This window comes from Pipra filicauda, unplaced genomic scaffold, assembly GCF_003945595.2.
Source record: "Pipra filicauda isolate LSUMZ 115617 unplaced genomic scaffold, ASM394559v2 scaffold460_size520110_pilon, whole genome shotgun sequence".
Classification (NCBI taxonomy): Eukaryota; Metazoa; Chordata; class Aves; order Passeriformes; family Pipridae; genus Pipra; species Pipra filicauda.
Genome location: NW_024104599.1, coordinates 81,643 through 97,993, shown reverse-complemented (window position 1 = coordinate 97,993; position 16,351 = coordinate 81,643). Strand labels below are relative to the sequence as shown.

The 16,351-nt window shown below is 49.7% G+C and overlaps 1 protein-coding gene across 2 annotated transcripts in view; it reads right to left on the bottom strand.

Moving 5' to 3' along the window:
- Window positions 1-16,351, bottom strand: part of PLXNA2 (plexin A2) — a 170,988-nt gene that overhangs the window by 86,680 nt on the left and 67,957 nt on the right. For both annotated transcript variants that reach the window (XM_027717820.2, XM_027717821.2), the window contains exon 4: window positions 15,387-15,521. In XM_027717820.2, coding sequence (XP_027573621.2) covers window positions 15,387-15,521 — 135 coding nt within the window. The remainder of the gene's footprint in view (window positions 1-15,386; window positions 15,522-16,351) is intronic.

Here is a 16,351-nt window from a genome sequence, read left to right as displayed (position 1 = left end):
TGCCTGTGGTAACCTTGGGCGTCTCGCCCTACGATAAGGTGCCAGACTTGCTCTCTCAAGGCTAGAGAGGAGCCCTGAAGGAATAGTTTAGACTCAAAGAGCAGATTTAGACAAACAGGAACGTCATGTTGCTCTGCCTTGATTCCCAGGCTGTGGAATTCTGCAGGACTGACCAGCCCTGCCGGGCAGAGGTGCACAGTCAGTGTAGGGGGGGGCACACCAGCAGTTTGTACAGGCAGGAAAAGACTCACAGAATGATGGGATGTCTTGAGCTGAAGGAACCCACAAGGATCATCCAGTCCAGCTCCTGGCCCTGCACAGGACATCCCAAAATCCCACCCTGTCTCTGAGAGTGTTGTCCAAACCCTCCTGGAGCTCTGGCAGCCTTGGTGCTGTGCCCACTGCCCTGGGGAGCCTGGTCAGTGCCCAACCACCCTCTGGGGGAAGAACCTTCTCCTGAGATCCAACCTTACCCTGCCCTGGCACAGTTTCAGATCAAGCTGCTGTGCCCTCTCTGAGCATGAAGGACACCCACGAGGTGGGAGAAGGCAGCTCCTCCTTTTCCAACAAGTTCTTTGTGGTTATTATAATGGATTTAGTGTTGGGCAGCTTTTCCTCCTGCACAGAGGTGTCACCTTAACGCCTTCAGACAGATCCAGTTGGCATCACTGCAGCTTCCATTCCCTGGAGGCTTTTCCACTGTCACTGAGTCTCTCCCCTTCCCCTCACCCAAAAATATTCCCTGGTTGTTGGAGAAACCTGCAGGATGGAGGCAGGCTGGTGCTTCCCATCCGCACAAAGATGCCGCTGGTGCAACACTTTAACTCATTTTAATACATTTATGCCGAGACTAAATTTGTCGCTGCATATTTTCCTCCCAAGCCTGGTAATCAGTAGTGGAAATAATTTGCTGTTGGCTGCTCTGATGTTGCCATCTTTTGCACATATCAAAATGACAAAGACATCAGGCCCTCAAAGTCCGATTGAAGAATAATTGGAAATCCAAAGTGGCACTAAATGTTATTTTCTAAATAAAACGCATTCAATTACAGAACATGAGGCTGTCAAGCATTAAAAAAGATTAGTCAGAGGCGGAAAAATATAGTATTCAAACCTTCAGAGACTTCATTATATGCACAGGATACCCTCTGTTCTTTGGGACAGGCAGGGGTAAAGGGAATGCAAAACAATGGAAATATTTCCAGCAGCCTGTGTGTCCCAAAAGGGCCTGGATGCTTCTGTACTGCTGGATTTCCATCTCAACTGTCGGAAATATATATATATATATATATGCACATATATATACACCCCCTTGTGGGTCCCTTCCAACTCAGGATATTCTGTGAGATATATATCTATCTATCTATCTATCTCTCATCCTACTGAGGGTTATATGTTTTCCTTCATCTATGGCAGGAAGGCAGAGCTGATTTCGCTTCCCCCAGCCCCTTTTGTTACACAAGCAAATCAGCCAATTTCCCAGGTTGTTTTCAAACAAGGAAAAAGTCTGTTACATTAAAGCGAGGACATATTTACCAAACAGTGACGGCCTGAAACCCTCCACCGACTCCTCTGGCAAGAGCCTGTGCCTGCCCACAGCCAGGGAGTGCCACAGCCATGCCCTCTGTGCTGCCCAAAGCCCCGAGGGGCCCGTGGGCTGTGCAGGGATGGCCCCAGTGCTGGGCACTGTCCCCCAGCCCCGCGGGCTTGGCCAGGGCAGCAACAAAAGGAACACTTGGAGGATAAACAGCAAACCCTGAGCTGGACCAGTGAGACACCAAGGGGGAAAAAGCTCCTTCCTATCCGAATGTATTAGGATATTGGGAATAAATCCTTCCCTGTGAGGGTGGGGAGGCCCCGGCACAGGGTGCCCAGAGAAGCTGTGGCTGCTCCTGGATCCCTGGAAGTGTCCAAGGCCAGGTTGGACAGGGCTTGGAGCAACCTGGGCTAGTGGAAGGTGTCTCTGCCTATGGGGGATGACCTTTAAGGTCCCTTCCAACCCAAACCAATCTGGGATTTTATGATTAGGTAAGGCAGGTGAGAGAAAAAAGCAGATAAAACAGGAAAAAGCAGAGAGCAGAGGAGATTCCTGTGCCTGCAGTGAGAGGCTGTGATGGGAAGGGAAGGCACTGGAACACGAGGCATTCCAGATCTCTGCAGGCACACGGATGGCAGCAGGCCCTGGGTGTCAGAGTCTCCAAATCAACCCAAAACCTGCCAAAATCACCCCCAAACCCGCAGAGGAGGAACACATCCAGGCACAGATCCCGCAGCTGAACACCAGAGCCTGTGTCTCTGCCACATCTTCATATTAATAAGACCAAACAAGGCAGCAGATGCACTCAAAACTTCAGCAAACACCGTAATGGCCACCAAGCACAGGAGGACAAAGACAATCGTATTTCACGCAGCAGGAGCTGGTAAATTCACGCTTAGAGCAATAAAGTCGCAGCCAAACAAACATGACCCCGAGTGGGAATCTGTGGCTGTGGCAGGCACATTCTCAGCCTACACAAACAGGGAAAGATGAGAGGCATTTATCTCGGATACTTCGTTTCAACAGCTTTCCTTAACAGCTCTGGCCCCTGGAATTAATACCCATCGCCCAGCAGAGCTCGCCGTGGGGGAGGCACAATTATTTACATGTCTGTTCTCTGGCCCTATAGAAGGATTAAAAATCAGGTGGAATTCTTTGCACGCTAGTTTTTATTCTTTGGTTTTGTTGTTGTTGTTGTTTTGGGTTTTTTTTTTTTGTTTATTTTTTTTACGAGAAGATAATTATCACTTGAAATTATTCAGGTGCAGATGCAGCAAATTGCTGACCCGCAGCTGATCTCAAACGACGACGCCACCAATAAATACACCCTGGCACGGGGGGAGAGGGGAGGGCAGCCCACACATAACTGAAGATGGATTTATTCCAGCCTTTGCTACAAGGCTGAAGGGCTGGGAAGCCAAATCCCTCTCTCCCAGGGTTTCATTAGCTGGGAATGGCTTTCTAACGAGATTTACACGATCTAGCCTGGAGCCTACACATTTTCCTCTGCACCCAAAGACAGTAACAACAAGGAGCTCAGGAGGTGCCTTCTCCTGCTCTTGTCACCCATCATTCAGGGCTGTTCCACTGCTGCTATCAGCGTGATTACACAGAGCACAGAAATAAAATCAAACCCTGCCCTTCCTACAGCATTAAGGCTCCAATTTGAACTGACCCAAGCCAGGAAAATTTATGGTTATGGGGGCCACGTTCAGTCCATTAGGAACAGGTAGGTAATTGCCAGCTGGGGTCTAAATGCCCTTCTCACCTCTCCTTCCACCATGCAGGAGTCCAGCTGGATGAGCAGCACTGCTCCCATCCCCACAGACACCCCAGGAGGGGACCAGGGGGCTGTCTGGGGCCTCTCTCTGCGTGTGGGGTGGAACTGTGGTGCCACTGCACCTCTGTAAGGACAAGGAAAGCCCCAAACCAGCCACCCCAGCCTTTGGACAACACCACCAGCACACTCTGAAGTGGAGCCAGGGAGGGCAGGAGGCAACATGTCATTGCTTTTGGTGCCTCACATTCAGAACTGTGCTCGTGGCTTGAAATTCCCTTAAACCCAACCAAAACCCAACTACAACCCAGCATTTGGACAATGCTTTCAGGCACATGGTGGGATTCTGGGGTTGTCCTGTGCAGGGCCAGGAGTTGGATGCTGATGACCCTTGTAAGTCCCTTCCAACTCAGGATATTCTGGGATTCTGTGATCCCCTCATGGACTTTGATGGATCGAGGTGCTTTGTTGGATGGGATACAGTTTTTCTGGATTGGTGCATCCTCTGCTGCAGCAGATCCACATCTAAAGAAAACCTAAGCCCAGACCCCCAATCCCACAATTCTGCCTTACAGGGATGCTTCTCCTACAAATTCAACACTTCCTCCAGAATCCTGCTTGGACGAGATGCCAGGGACCAAACTGAGTCCAGGGACCGTGCAAAGACCTAAAATGGAAAAATCCAGCCTGTTTTTGACTAACTGGAGCTTGCACACACTCCCCTCTGCAGGCACAGGAATGCTGTTTCTGGCACAGCTTCTCCAAATAACAGTGTGGTCAGCTCTTTTTTGGATGGATTTTAAGCAAATTGTTTTTGTGGGCAGGACTCACACAGAGGCCCAGCCACACAAGGAGGAGTTATTTTTTCAAAACCTGTCCTTCCCGCTGATTCCCCCCCAAATAAAACAGAAATAAAAATACTTCCAATCGTGTTCTTAAGGAGGTATTAATAGCACCCAAGGCACTGACAGTTGTCTGCCTGTGAGTCACTTAAATGGATGGGAAAAAGCCTAAAACAACTGTGGCTTGTTAGGGGGCAAAGCAAACATCATTCCTGATCCGTAGTGTTAAGTACAGTCCTTATTCCAGCAGATGAGCTGGAGATGCTCCTGTGGGTCCACTTCAGCTGGGTCTAGCAGGGGCTGACCCAGTTACAGAGCCTTTGCCCAGGCAACCAGCACAATCAGCTGGGCAGGCAGCAAGCCCTGACCAAATCCTACCCAAAATATCCATTGATTTTGGCTGTTTTGGTTTGGATGTGGCACTGGAGGCCACAGCACTGACCAGGACCATTAAGGGTGTCACCAGAGAAGCAAAAGGAACAGCCCTGCCTCTGACAGGCTTAGAATCCCAGAATCCTAGAATGGTTTGGGTTGGGAGGGGCCTTAAAGATCATCTGTTTCCACCCCCCCTGCCATGGGGAACCTTCTCCAACCCCTCCATCCACCTCAGCTGCTGAGAGACCCTCCGTGCTCGGGGCTTGTTCCTGCCACCCCCCAGTACTCCTCAGATCTCCTTATTTCTCCTCTGCTGGAAATAGGATTCCAAAAGGGTCTTTTAATTCAATTATTCGAAAGCATCTCTGATGCCTTGACAACCTAATTTGGTCTCCTCCAGGTCTTTCCCCACCACGTGGTGTGAGAGCAGCAGGCACCGTCCTGCCCACGCGGTGCCCTCGCCCGTGCAGTCGCTCCAGCTCTCTGAGCACTCAACTCCATTTCTATTTGAAAGGAAACATGAATGCTAATTAAACAGCCATAAGGGCACGGAGCAGATAAATATGTGTTGCAAGAGAAACTGGAGAGACACACTCTGAAGTGGAGCCAGGGAGGGGAGGAGGCAATGTGTCATTGCTTTTGGTGGCACAACTTCAGAGTAGCGCTCGTCGCTTAAAATACCCCTAAACCCGACCAAACTTGGTGCAAGGCGAGCGACTCCTGCCTCAAAACCTTCCTCCTCCTCCTCTGAGACGTCCATGGCCACCCTGATAGCAGAAATACACATTTGAGGCAATATTTTGCTCCATCTGAAGGCCAGGATAAAGCAGTATTCACATGCCAGCTTCCAGCACGCTCCAAAACGCTCGTGCCAACTCCTCTGCAACTGAGCAGCCCTCTGGGCTGCAGTCAGCAGACTGGAAGGATAACCAGCATCTGAAGCACAGTCTTTTCCTGCCACCTTAGAGTAAAAAAAAACACCCAACACTTCCAGTTTCTCCCTAACAAAGAAAGGTGAGCAGTCGTGGCAGGGTGGGTGGATTATAGAGTGGTTCTGCCTCTCTGTTTTCTCTGCAGCTGCAGCAGAAACCCACTGGGTGAGCCCTTAGGACAGTTTAAAGCACAAAATTCTCTGTCCTGCTTCGCCTGTGATGCTGTTCTGTCCATACCTGGGGAGGACAGGGCCATGGAGATGCTCTGTGTGACATGGGCACTCGAGCTTCGTTTTTTGCCATCAAACCCAGAAGTTTGGCCCTGAGAGTTCAAGGAGGTTTGGAGGAAAAAGAGAAAGTTCCCAGTCTGGGAAGAAGAACAACCCAGGATCTATAAATACTCACAGGTGTATCTTGGCAGCAACAACACACACAAAATCTCCTCTGAACCTCAAGGGCTGCCACGACGGATCAACCCGTTGCTCGGTCAAGCCTGGAAACTTGCCTCTGGCTATGGCCACTTCCAGCTGCTCTGCTGGGATGGGAACATGCTCCCCAAGCTCCCAAGGACCTGTCCATATGCACAGCACCATGATGTCCACCCCACCTGCATCACCTTCCAGGAGCATCCCCCTTGGGACAGGCACTGATGCTCTCAAGGTGATTTTGTGCACTGAAATCACCTCTGCAGGAAAATTTATTCAGTTTAAAGGCACTTTTCTGAGAGTCTGTAAGACCAACCACAGCTGGGAAGGTGATGCTCAAATTGATGAAGTCTTTACAGACTGTTTGTCACTGCAAACCAAGCTTTCTCTTCCCACATTCACCTCACTGTGACTACAGAGCATCGACCTGAGCAGCGATGAAATGAAGACTGAAAGAAATGAAGGTCCTCGGTTGTGGGACTAAGGATTTGGGAGGTTTCACAGATTTCCTGTGTGACTTAGGATAGGTCACGTAGCACCTCTATGCTTCAACTCCTCATCTAAAAAGTGATATTGCTGCTCCATCTTTGGGGAGGATAAATCTGTTACTTGAGAGCAAAACATTCACAGGCTGGTGGGGTTTGTGCAAAAAGCCAGTGAAAAAGACAGAGGAAAAAAAAAAAAGAGGGAAAACAACAACCTCCCTGGGCAAGGAGCACGTTCTAAGCTTGATTCCAATACAAATGATTCCTTTAACACCCACACAGAGTCCTCCAGGACCTCACTGTTGTTGCCCCTCTCAGTCTGGCCCCCAGCAGACTTGGCAGGGCCAGTCCCAAGCCCAGCCCTGGGCACGGCAGCTCAGGGGGAGGATGGAGTGTTTAGTCTGCTGGGCACATTCCTGCACGCTGCTAAAATAAATAGAAGATTATTAATGGAGCCCCTTCTCCTCACAAGCATCGGCCAGAAATGCCAGAGTTATCAAGTGACTCCCGAGGACGGCACAGGGATGGGGCTGGAGGGACCCCCAGGGATAGAGGGACCCCCAGGGATAGAGGGGTTTCTTGCTTAATTCTGGCCAGGACCTCCACCAGGTTTGGTGCTCAGGATTTTCATTTGGGATGCTGAACTTACTTGCCTGCTTTTCCAGAAACATCCCAGGCTTCCCAAGGAAACCTTCTTCCATACCCACGCTCTAGAAAAACTCCACATTTTTTTCTACAGCAAAGTTTTAACAGGGGAAATATTTTACCAGGGAAGGAAGAGGGAGAACAAGAGCAAACATCACAAAAAGTTGTTTTTTTCTCTGCTTTACAACCAGCCTTAACTTTTATATTTAGTCCCAGCTTGCAACACCATTACAGGCAGTTTCCCCGGGGCACATCCATCATTTTCAACCAATCTGGAATCTGCAGGAACTTGCTTCAAGTTCCACCTGATTCGGGGGAACTTTTCAGAACCTTGAGGGGGAAAAAGAGAAAAAAAAGCAAAGGATGCTCAGAGGTTGAGAGTCAGGGTGGATTTGAACTTCCTTAAATCCTTCTGCCACTCTGAGCCACAGAACTCAGTCACTGAGGACCAAGGAAGAGCTGGGAGTCAACCTGGCCTTGGACACTTCCAGGGATGAGGCAAACACTTCCAGGGATGAGGCAAACACTTCCAGAGAAGGGACAGTCCTCAGCTCTGAGCTCACAGGGAGAAGATCCCTCGGGGGAAGCGCCTGCACATTGTCTGTGCTTACTCCCTGCAAACCCCATAATAATAAAGTGATCCTCCACACCGTATCCCTTTTTCCATTTCACCCTTCACTGGATCATTTTATGCATCTATTCCCATTGCTAATTCAAACTAATTAAAGTATAAAATAGAATAATTTGTGCAATTTCAGAGCTCCCCTCACCATATTGTGAGTTATGTTTCTTTTCTGTTAGCGCCCGGTGTGAGCAATTCCCCTCCTCACCGGCTCAGTACCCGCCAAACTCATTTGCTGGGAAGACAAACTATCACAGAAAGGGGGAAGAGAGAAAGTTTAGAGAGCTCTGTGAGAGAGGAAGAGGAATCTGAGGTTTGCTGTTAAATTCCATCGCTGAGCAATGAGTGTGAAATTTCAGATTTCTCCTCCGAGCCATTTTCTCTCTCGGGAACACAATCCTCTCCCTCTCTCCTTGCTGCTGTTAAGGAAGGAGATCTGTGTCTGTCTGTCCATCCAGACATGAAATCCTGCAGCAAAACCACTGCTCTGCAGCATTCCCTGCATTGCTCAAAGCCAGCCATGAGCAGCAGCAGCATCCACAGAGATGGGGCTCTGAACAACCTGGGCTAGTGGAAGGTGTCCCTGGGCTAGTGGAAGGTGCCCCTGCCCATGGCAGGGGGTGGAACGAGATGAGCTTTAAGGTCCCTCCCAACCCAAACCAGTCTGTGATTCAATAATTCTGTGATCTCATCTTCCTTTCAGGATGGAGCAGGGCTGGTGACATCAAATCTGGAGGGACGTTAGACCTTCCTGCAGCTACTGAGGATGTCAACTGTCCCCATACAGACTCCCAAAGCTCTGGTGAGCTGAGGATTTGTGCCTGTGTGTGTGCACGTAAGGGAAATTCTAGAAATATTTCAGGACTGTGGCTGCTGGCATGAAAATTAAACAATAGATCCGTGGAAGGGGAGGAATTGGGAAGGGAAGCAAACGCCGAAGCAAACACATGGGAACCCTGTGGCTGTGACTGGCAGGGGAAGAAACAGCCCAGCACAAAGAAAAACCAAAGCAAAACAAACAAACTGAAAGCAAAGCCAGCCAGCACTTGAAAGGAACAACCACATGAGCAATGTCTAAAATATAACTCATCTAGAAAAAACAAACCCTCCTGACCCCGAGGTTACACCGGAGCGGATTTTTTACCACTTCTTCCCGGAAAGTTTATCCTTAAAGTATTTGTTACCTCAAAGACTTGTGAGACTGAACCTCCCCCCCCCCCACTCGAATGGTTGAATGTTTTGTGCCTGTACATAAATCCCAGCCAGATGGGGGGTTGTAGGGATGGACTGGAACCAGTCTGGGCACCACTACGTCAGCCCCAGCACGGCCAGAGCTCTGCAGGCCTGACAAATGGACTGTCAGCAGGGCAGGAGATGAGACAGCAGGTTGTCCCACCTGGCTGGGCTGCAGCTTTTTGGTCAATTGATGTTAATTAACACATCCTTCTTGTCAGGTAGATATTGTTAATGATCTCAGACAAGTTTTGAGCTGAAATTCTTAATTATTCCTAATTGACTACAAGGGAGGGAAGCGGAAAAAAACTGCAGCAAGTCATGAATTTTAGGAGTGGAGCAGGAGCAGGTGGTGGTGGAAAAGGATGGCACAGAGCTGGGCAAACCTCCCCGTGGAGCACAGCCCTTCATCCAGGACAACATGGGGATTCTCTCCCCATCCTGAATCCCCTCTTTCATCCCCCTGTTCTACCCCTGTTTGTCCCAGCTTATGGGAAAAGGCTGGATGGGGCTCAGAGCAACCTGGTCCAGTGAAAGCTGCCCCTGCCCATGGCAGGGGGTGCAACGAGATGGGCTTTAAGGACCCTTCCACCCAAACCATTCTGGGATTCTGGCAGTGATCATGGAAGAGCACAAGTTGGGCAAGAGTGTTTCTGCTCCCCAATGTGCTGGAGCAGCAGGAGGTCCCAGCCAGGCTGGTGACAATGAGGGTCACACCAAGACGGGGCCAACAAGTCCCACTGCACCCCTGATGATCCACACGAGCACTGGCACAGGATGAGCAGGCAGAGGAGTTGATGGAAGGCAGGATTTTGGACACCTCTGGTGGGATTCAGCTGAGCTTTTTCCCCTGTGCCAGTGTTCAAAGTTTGCTAAGATTATGTCCAGCTAACTGGCTGTTCAACTAGCAGATAATGTAGTTAAAAATTTAATCAGTTCATTTTTTCCCTCTTGATGACTCCAGACCCTTTTATCCACATCTCTTGCATTTTTTATCGTGTTTTCTCAGTTCTTTTCAGGACACCATCAGTATTTACAGCCTCACCACCATGGGACTGATGGACTTCCTTGTTTTTCTCAGCCCTCCCTCCAATTCCAACCTCTTCTAAATCATCCAGGCAGCTCTGTCTGCCTCCCTCTCAATCAGCATCCAGAAAGTTCAGTCCAAAGCAAAGCAGTTTTCACAGGACTTAAACATCTTGGGGTTACAGGACAGGGAGACAAATAACAAATTATCCTTGGAGATCTGCAGCTCCTGACACAGGGGCATTTGCAAAGCAAATATTTCCCAGCTCTCACCATAGACTGACAGTTTCTTTACCTAAAGCCACAATGATGTATGTGAGGAGGGAGGGGGGAAACTCAGTCAGTGGAAAAGCAACAGGTCTGAGAAGAGAAGCTGTGGCTGCCCCATCCCTGGAAGTGTCCAAGGCCAGGTTGGTTGTGCCTTGGAGCAACCTGGGCTAGTGGGAGGTGTCCCTGCCCATGGCAGGGGTGGGACAAGATGAGCTTCCAACCCAAACCATTCTAAGATTCTATGAAAGCACATAAAACTCTGCCCTCCAAACTCTCCCTGCCTCCCCAAAGCCGAGGTTACCCTGGCATGGGCACGGAGGGGCTCACTCAGCACCACAGGCAGAATGATGGTGGAACATCCAGCACTCACAGGAGGAGCAAAGGATCCCCCAGGACACCCCAGGCTGCAGAGGTCCACGGCCCTCTGAGCTCTGCCGTGCTAATTGATGTTTACTGGGTGATTATGTGTTATTATTCCTACCTGGGGAATGGGGAGGTTCCCAGCCAGCCTGGATGCTGCTCTCTCACATTTAAAACCGGAATGAAAATCATCCCCCTGTGGCAGAATTAACCACGAAAGCAGCTCCGGCTGAGCCGAGAGCAGCAGCGTTTCTGAGGCAATGAAATGTGCAGGGCTTTTGGAGGGTGTTTATGGGAGATGAATTTTGCATTTACAACATCCTGGCCGGGTCCTTGCTTAGGAAGGTGCTGCTTCACCCATCAGGGAGCAGAACCACTTGGCACGACCTCGGCGCTTCATCAAGGCGTTCGACGTGATTAGCACAAACAAGTGATAGATCATCAGCTGAAAAAAGAAGTGCTGGAAAATCAGGAAGGAAAAGTATGTCTTGGTGCAGCGTGTTTTCAGGTGGGGAAGAGGCAATGAAAGGAGAGGGAGCTCCTGTGCACCTCCTAGCACCCACTGCTGCCTCCTGCACCTGCAGGAAGCCCCTGATTCAGGATCAGGGCTTACAGGGAAGGGAAGAGACCCTTCTGGGCTGTGTTTCTCTCCACTAGCACAAGGATGTTCCTCCCAACGAGCCCTGTGAGTATTTTGATCATGCTGCTTTTTAGTTTCCATGTGTATAGCCCTTGATCAGGTGGTGAAACCTTTCGGAGCTGGCAATGCCTGCCCTGGGTTTGATGGAGCTCTGCTCGCTCCCAGCTTTTAAAAACAGCCAGATTTGTCCTTCTATGAAGAGCTGCAGAAATCTTCAGCCCCAATTCTGCTGATGCTTATGCAATCTCAGCGCTGAAGGATGCCCACCACCCCTCACAGGGCGAGCTTGGACGGCCGGGGGTGTAAGTGGGAGCCAAGTCAAACCTGCTGCACGTGGAACCAGCCCTGCAATGGCCTGAACTTGCACAGGCAGCACATCCAGCGAGGAAAAGGGGTTGTTGCAGCCTTGGAGTCATAAAATCACTCTCGGCCTGCAGGGCTGATTTAATTGAAATGCACTGAGCTTTTCATACATTAAAAAAACCAACCGTCTCCCTGACACCCAGACAATTAATGCTTCAGGACTGAATTATAAAGCCACTTTTCCTCGACATAACCAGCACTTTTCCTGTAAGACTCAGTCTTTCCCTGGGAAAGCAGAGATTCTCTGCACATGCAGGGGTTGCTGGTGTGGGCTCTGCGACAGGCTCAGTATTGAAATGGGAAGTTTTTAAACAAGGGGGCTCTTGGTGGTCCCACATTTGTCACTGCATTGTCCCCACCTGCCGTTTGATCGCTGGGGGCCAGCCCTGGTTGCACCCTCACATCCCACCAGCAAAGCAGCCAAAAGCCTGTCATGACAGCAATGTGACCGATTCCACTTCAATATTTTATTTTGTGTTTGGTTTTTCTTTTTTTTTTTCTCCTAGTAGAAACTGTTAATTGAATTTGTCTGTCCATGAAAAACACGAGGCAGCTCACGCTGGGCAGCAGCTGAGAAGAGCCACGGTGCAGTTCCCCTCACCAAGGTCCCTCCAACACCAACCCACCCCAGCACCCAGGGCTAATTTGGGGGCAGGACATGGTGTAACTCTGCCAGCACCCAACAGATCCACTGCTAGTCCACCCTGGAACCCCACATACTCCACTACTGCAACACATCTCAGCCTCCAGCTCCACCCAAGCCTTGCTCAGCTTGTGGGCAGAAATGGTGTTTGTTTGCTACAGCAACGCTGAGAAATGAATTGCTGCTTTAAATAGGGTCAGGACCGTTTCTCTTTCCCCCCTAAGAGCTATTTGAAACCAGGTGCTGCAGGAAGAAAGCCTGAAACAGCTCCTAATAACCACCCCTAAATCGTGTGCCTAAAGAACCCCAAGCGCCTTGGAAGCAAAGTTTCTTTATCCTTCTCTCCCCCGGATTGGGCTGTGCAACTGTTGCTTCTGTGCTTTGTGGGAGTGAAATCAAATGTCAAATATTCTGCTTTGGAAGAAGTTGGCAACGAAACACGAAAGGCTCATGGAGAGCTCGAAAAGGAGTGCAGAAAAATTGGAGCAAAGCACAGACAGGGCTGGGACAGGAGCCAGGGGAGCGGGGAAGGACTGTGCCTACAACCACAACTCCAGATTTTAGGATGAAGTGACTACTTTCCCTAATGCATTTCAGCAGAAAGCTGATCCTAGCTGCTGCTAGCACAGAAGGAGGATGGGCTCCACGCCGAGATGTTACATCTCTTTGTTGGGAAGCATCCACACATCTCTGTTTATTCAGCACAATCCCAGCCCTACACCGAGCCCCGCGTCTCATCGCTGGGCTGTGCCCAAAGCCACGGCCAGGAGGGCTCAGGACCTGCTCCCCACCACTACTGGGGAGCACATTTCTTACCTTAATTCCACAAAAAAAACCCACAAAACCCAGCCCATTTTTTGAAAGGCATGTTTTGACACAGGCATGTGTCCTGTTCCTTTCTCAGCACAGATTTAAAAGCACAGGCTCTGGACAATCCTCCCCCAGCACGTTCACGGGGAAGAACAGCTGCTCTCTCTGTCATTTTAACTGTGGCAGAATTTCGTTTTGTTCCAAATTTCAAGACTCCAGAAGACATTTTTTTGCTGTGTATTCTCAGTGTTTCTGAAAGGCACTTCTCACCATTTACAGCCTCAGCCCTCTGAAGGTGCTGGACCTTCCTCCTCCTCTTGGTGCTGACCCCTTTTCAATCATCAGCCTCCTTTATAGAGCTCTCAGGGTAAAATATATTCTCCCCTCCACTTTGCTGAACTATCACATTGCCAGGATGAGGGCACTGGGGTCACAGGAGCTGACAAAATCCATATGCAGTGGTATGCTGGGACTTCTGGACCCAAGGCACACACATCTCTACAAGGGCAAAAGGCAAATCCTACGGCAATTCCTGCAAGGAATGAGACACAACACCCCCCAGATGCTGGAGGCTCCCCAAGGCAAGTGCTTTGCCAGAGCCATGGCTGAAAATGGAATTAACGTCCCAGGAATATTCTATTATTTGCTAATTCTCTTCACATCTTTTTGTTTCACAATTAAGCAAATTAGCGCTTTGATGAATATTAAGGCGCTCTCGCCTCATAACAGATGAGTTGGAGGCATTCCCACTGGATTCTCCTCCAAATGAAAGCAGTTCCTCAACTGTTTGAGATACACACTGGACTGTTTCCTCCCTGACGAGAGCACGAGGAGCACGTGGCTCCTGCAGGAAATGGCCAGGCACTAACATTTTAATAAAATAATTCCATTGCAAAGTTTGCCTAGATCCTCATTATTACCATCCAATCCCGGTCCAGGCTGGAATGGGATCCTAAATTTGAGGCTGTTCATGGCACTGTCTATCCCTGAGTTGCTACAACAAGCATACAAAGCCTCCTTCAACCACAGGGATTCATTCACTCGAGTCTCTTAGCAGGGAGAGGACTTTGCACTCTTCTAAAAGCATTTATTCCCTGGTTATAAATGACTTAATAACCAAGCGATTTTTTTTTTTGTTTTCCTACAGTTTTGCTGGCTTTGGGAGGAGCTGGAAGCTCCCAGTGCAAGGTGAGCTGGTGAGACAGCTGCTCCCTCTCTACCTCCACCAGCACATCCCTGATCCCTTCACACTGATACCTCCCTGGAGCATCTCTCAGAGCAGCTGGGAGGGAGGGCAGGTATTTGTTTACCAGCAGATGTGGAAAGCTGGGAGTGACCAGGGGGTTAACTCACCACAGAACAATTTAACAGCATCCAGACACCTTCAGGTACAACCCTGCCCCTCTCTCCACCACCCACAAGGCACCAGCTCCATTAATCTGAATTACACAGTCCTCAGTAACAGCCAATAAAATTCTCAGCAGAGCCAGTGAACCCAGAAATCTGCTTTAACAGTGGGGACTTCATGTGGTTTTGTGTCTCAGAGAAGAACAGAAGGTCCCAGATTATTTACATCGGGCTGGCTCCCCTAAGCAACAGACTCCCGTGGACTGTCAGCCATCAATTCCCATCCTAATCATTTTGGTTGTGCTTTTTCTGTCCGGGGTGGGCACCACCCTCGGGGCAGCAGCAGAACTGGCACAGTGAAGGATGGCACAGAGCAGATTCGGTGTTAATGGGGCTTGGTCCCCCCTCTGTGCAGGAGAATAACTCACTACAACCTCTTCAAATATACTGATAAATAAATAAATAAAATGAATAGATAAATAAAGCCATCATAAATTCACTTGTTTCAGGAAGAATTTGGTCATGGAAAGGGTGGTCAGGCATTGGAAGGAAGGGGCTGCCCAGGGAGGTGGTGGAGTCCCCATCCCTGGAGGTGTCCAAGAAACAACCAGACGTGACACTCAGTGCTCTGGGCTGGGTTTCAAGGTGGGGATCAGTTGGACTTGATAATCTGGGAGATCTTTTCCAACTTCAATGGTTCTGTGATAGAGGATGCTCAGACAAAGCCATGCAAACCCCCAGCCTGCCAGCCTGGCTGCACGAGTCTGGAATGCCTGTGGCTCAGGATTTAGGCAGGGATGGCTCAGAGCCCCAAATCACCTCTGAGCAGCTCAGCTCAGTTCCCAGCCCTTCCAGCCAAGAGCAGGCAGGTACAACTCTCTCCCCTGAGCACTGACAACCATCTCTGGGCAGAGGCAGATAAATCTGAGCTCTGATGCTCCATCCACACCAACCCCGGCAGCACGGGGCTGGACACCTCAGTTCCATGTGCTCCAACAACACATTCCTCATGGGAGGAAGCCACAAGCAAGGAGATCTGGAAGCAGAGCCTCACCTGTCGCTCTGACATGACGTACAGGTACTTCTGGTCGATGGAGAAGGCCATGTCTCGAAGGACTGGGCTCCCGTCCTTGAAAACTGTCACCACTTCATACTGAATTCCACCATGGGGAGGACCATCTGCTCGGATCTGGAAGGAGCACAAACAGATTAGAGGTGACTTCACAGCAGCCAAATTCCGGTTTTATTTTGGGGGATGGCAGGGGGGATGGAGAGAAGGAGGAGGAGGAGGAGGAGGTAGGAAAAGGAATCTAATTCAAAATTTCAGCTCGCAACCTGGAGAGAGAGCAAAGAGCCAGCAGGCAGAGCGTGGGTGCAGGACTTAGAGCAAAGGTTCCTTCTCCACTGAAGTTGGTGGGATTTTCCCAATCTATGAGAAATAGTGAGAAAGTTTTGTGGTTGCAGTTTGTGCAGTCTGTGTTCCAGTTTTGTGCCAGTGTGCTGTGACTGATCACTGGCACCCAGGAGCAACAAAGGCTGCAATAAACTTCTTTAGATTCTCTCTAAAATAAGCCTGAAAGAAAACCACAAGACTCTACAGGCAACAACAAAGCCAAGATACTGCAGAGATGTTGTTTTTTTAATTCTCTAGACACCTACAGAATGACACTCAGACAATCTCCATCACCTCTTGGTGCCACAGAGGCCTAAAAAACTTGGTGCCTAAAAACTTGGAGAGGCTGCTGCCACTTTCATACTTGCAGGACTCAGTGAGATGAACCCAGCAGAGCCAGCAGAGAACTCACAGAGCACCACATGGCCTGTTCAGCTTGACAGGCTCCAAGCATCCATCCATCCCTCCAAACCACAACTCCCTGCTCCTGCAGGAAAACCTGCCCAGGCTGTGACAAACCCCGTCCCTGCCAGCGGCCGCCGCCGAGGAACGTGCCATCTCTTCCCAAAGTTAATAATTTATGGCCTCGGGGGCTGCTCGAGGGGAAAGGGAGGAGGATAAACAAA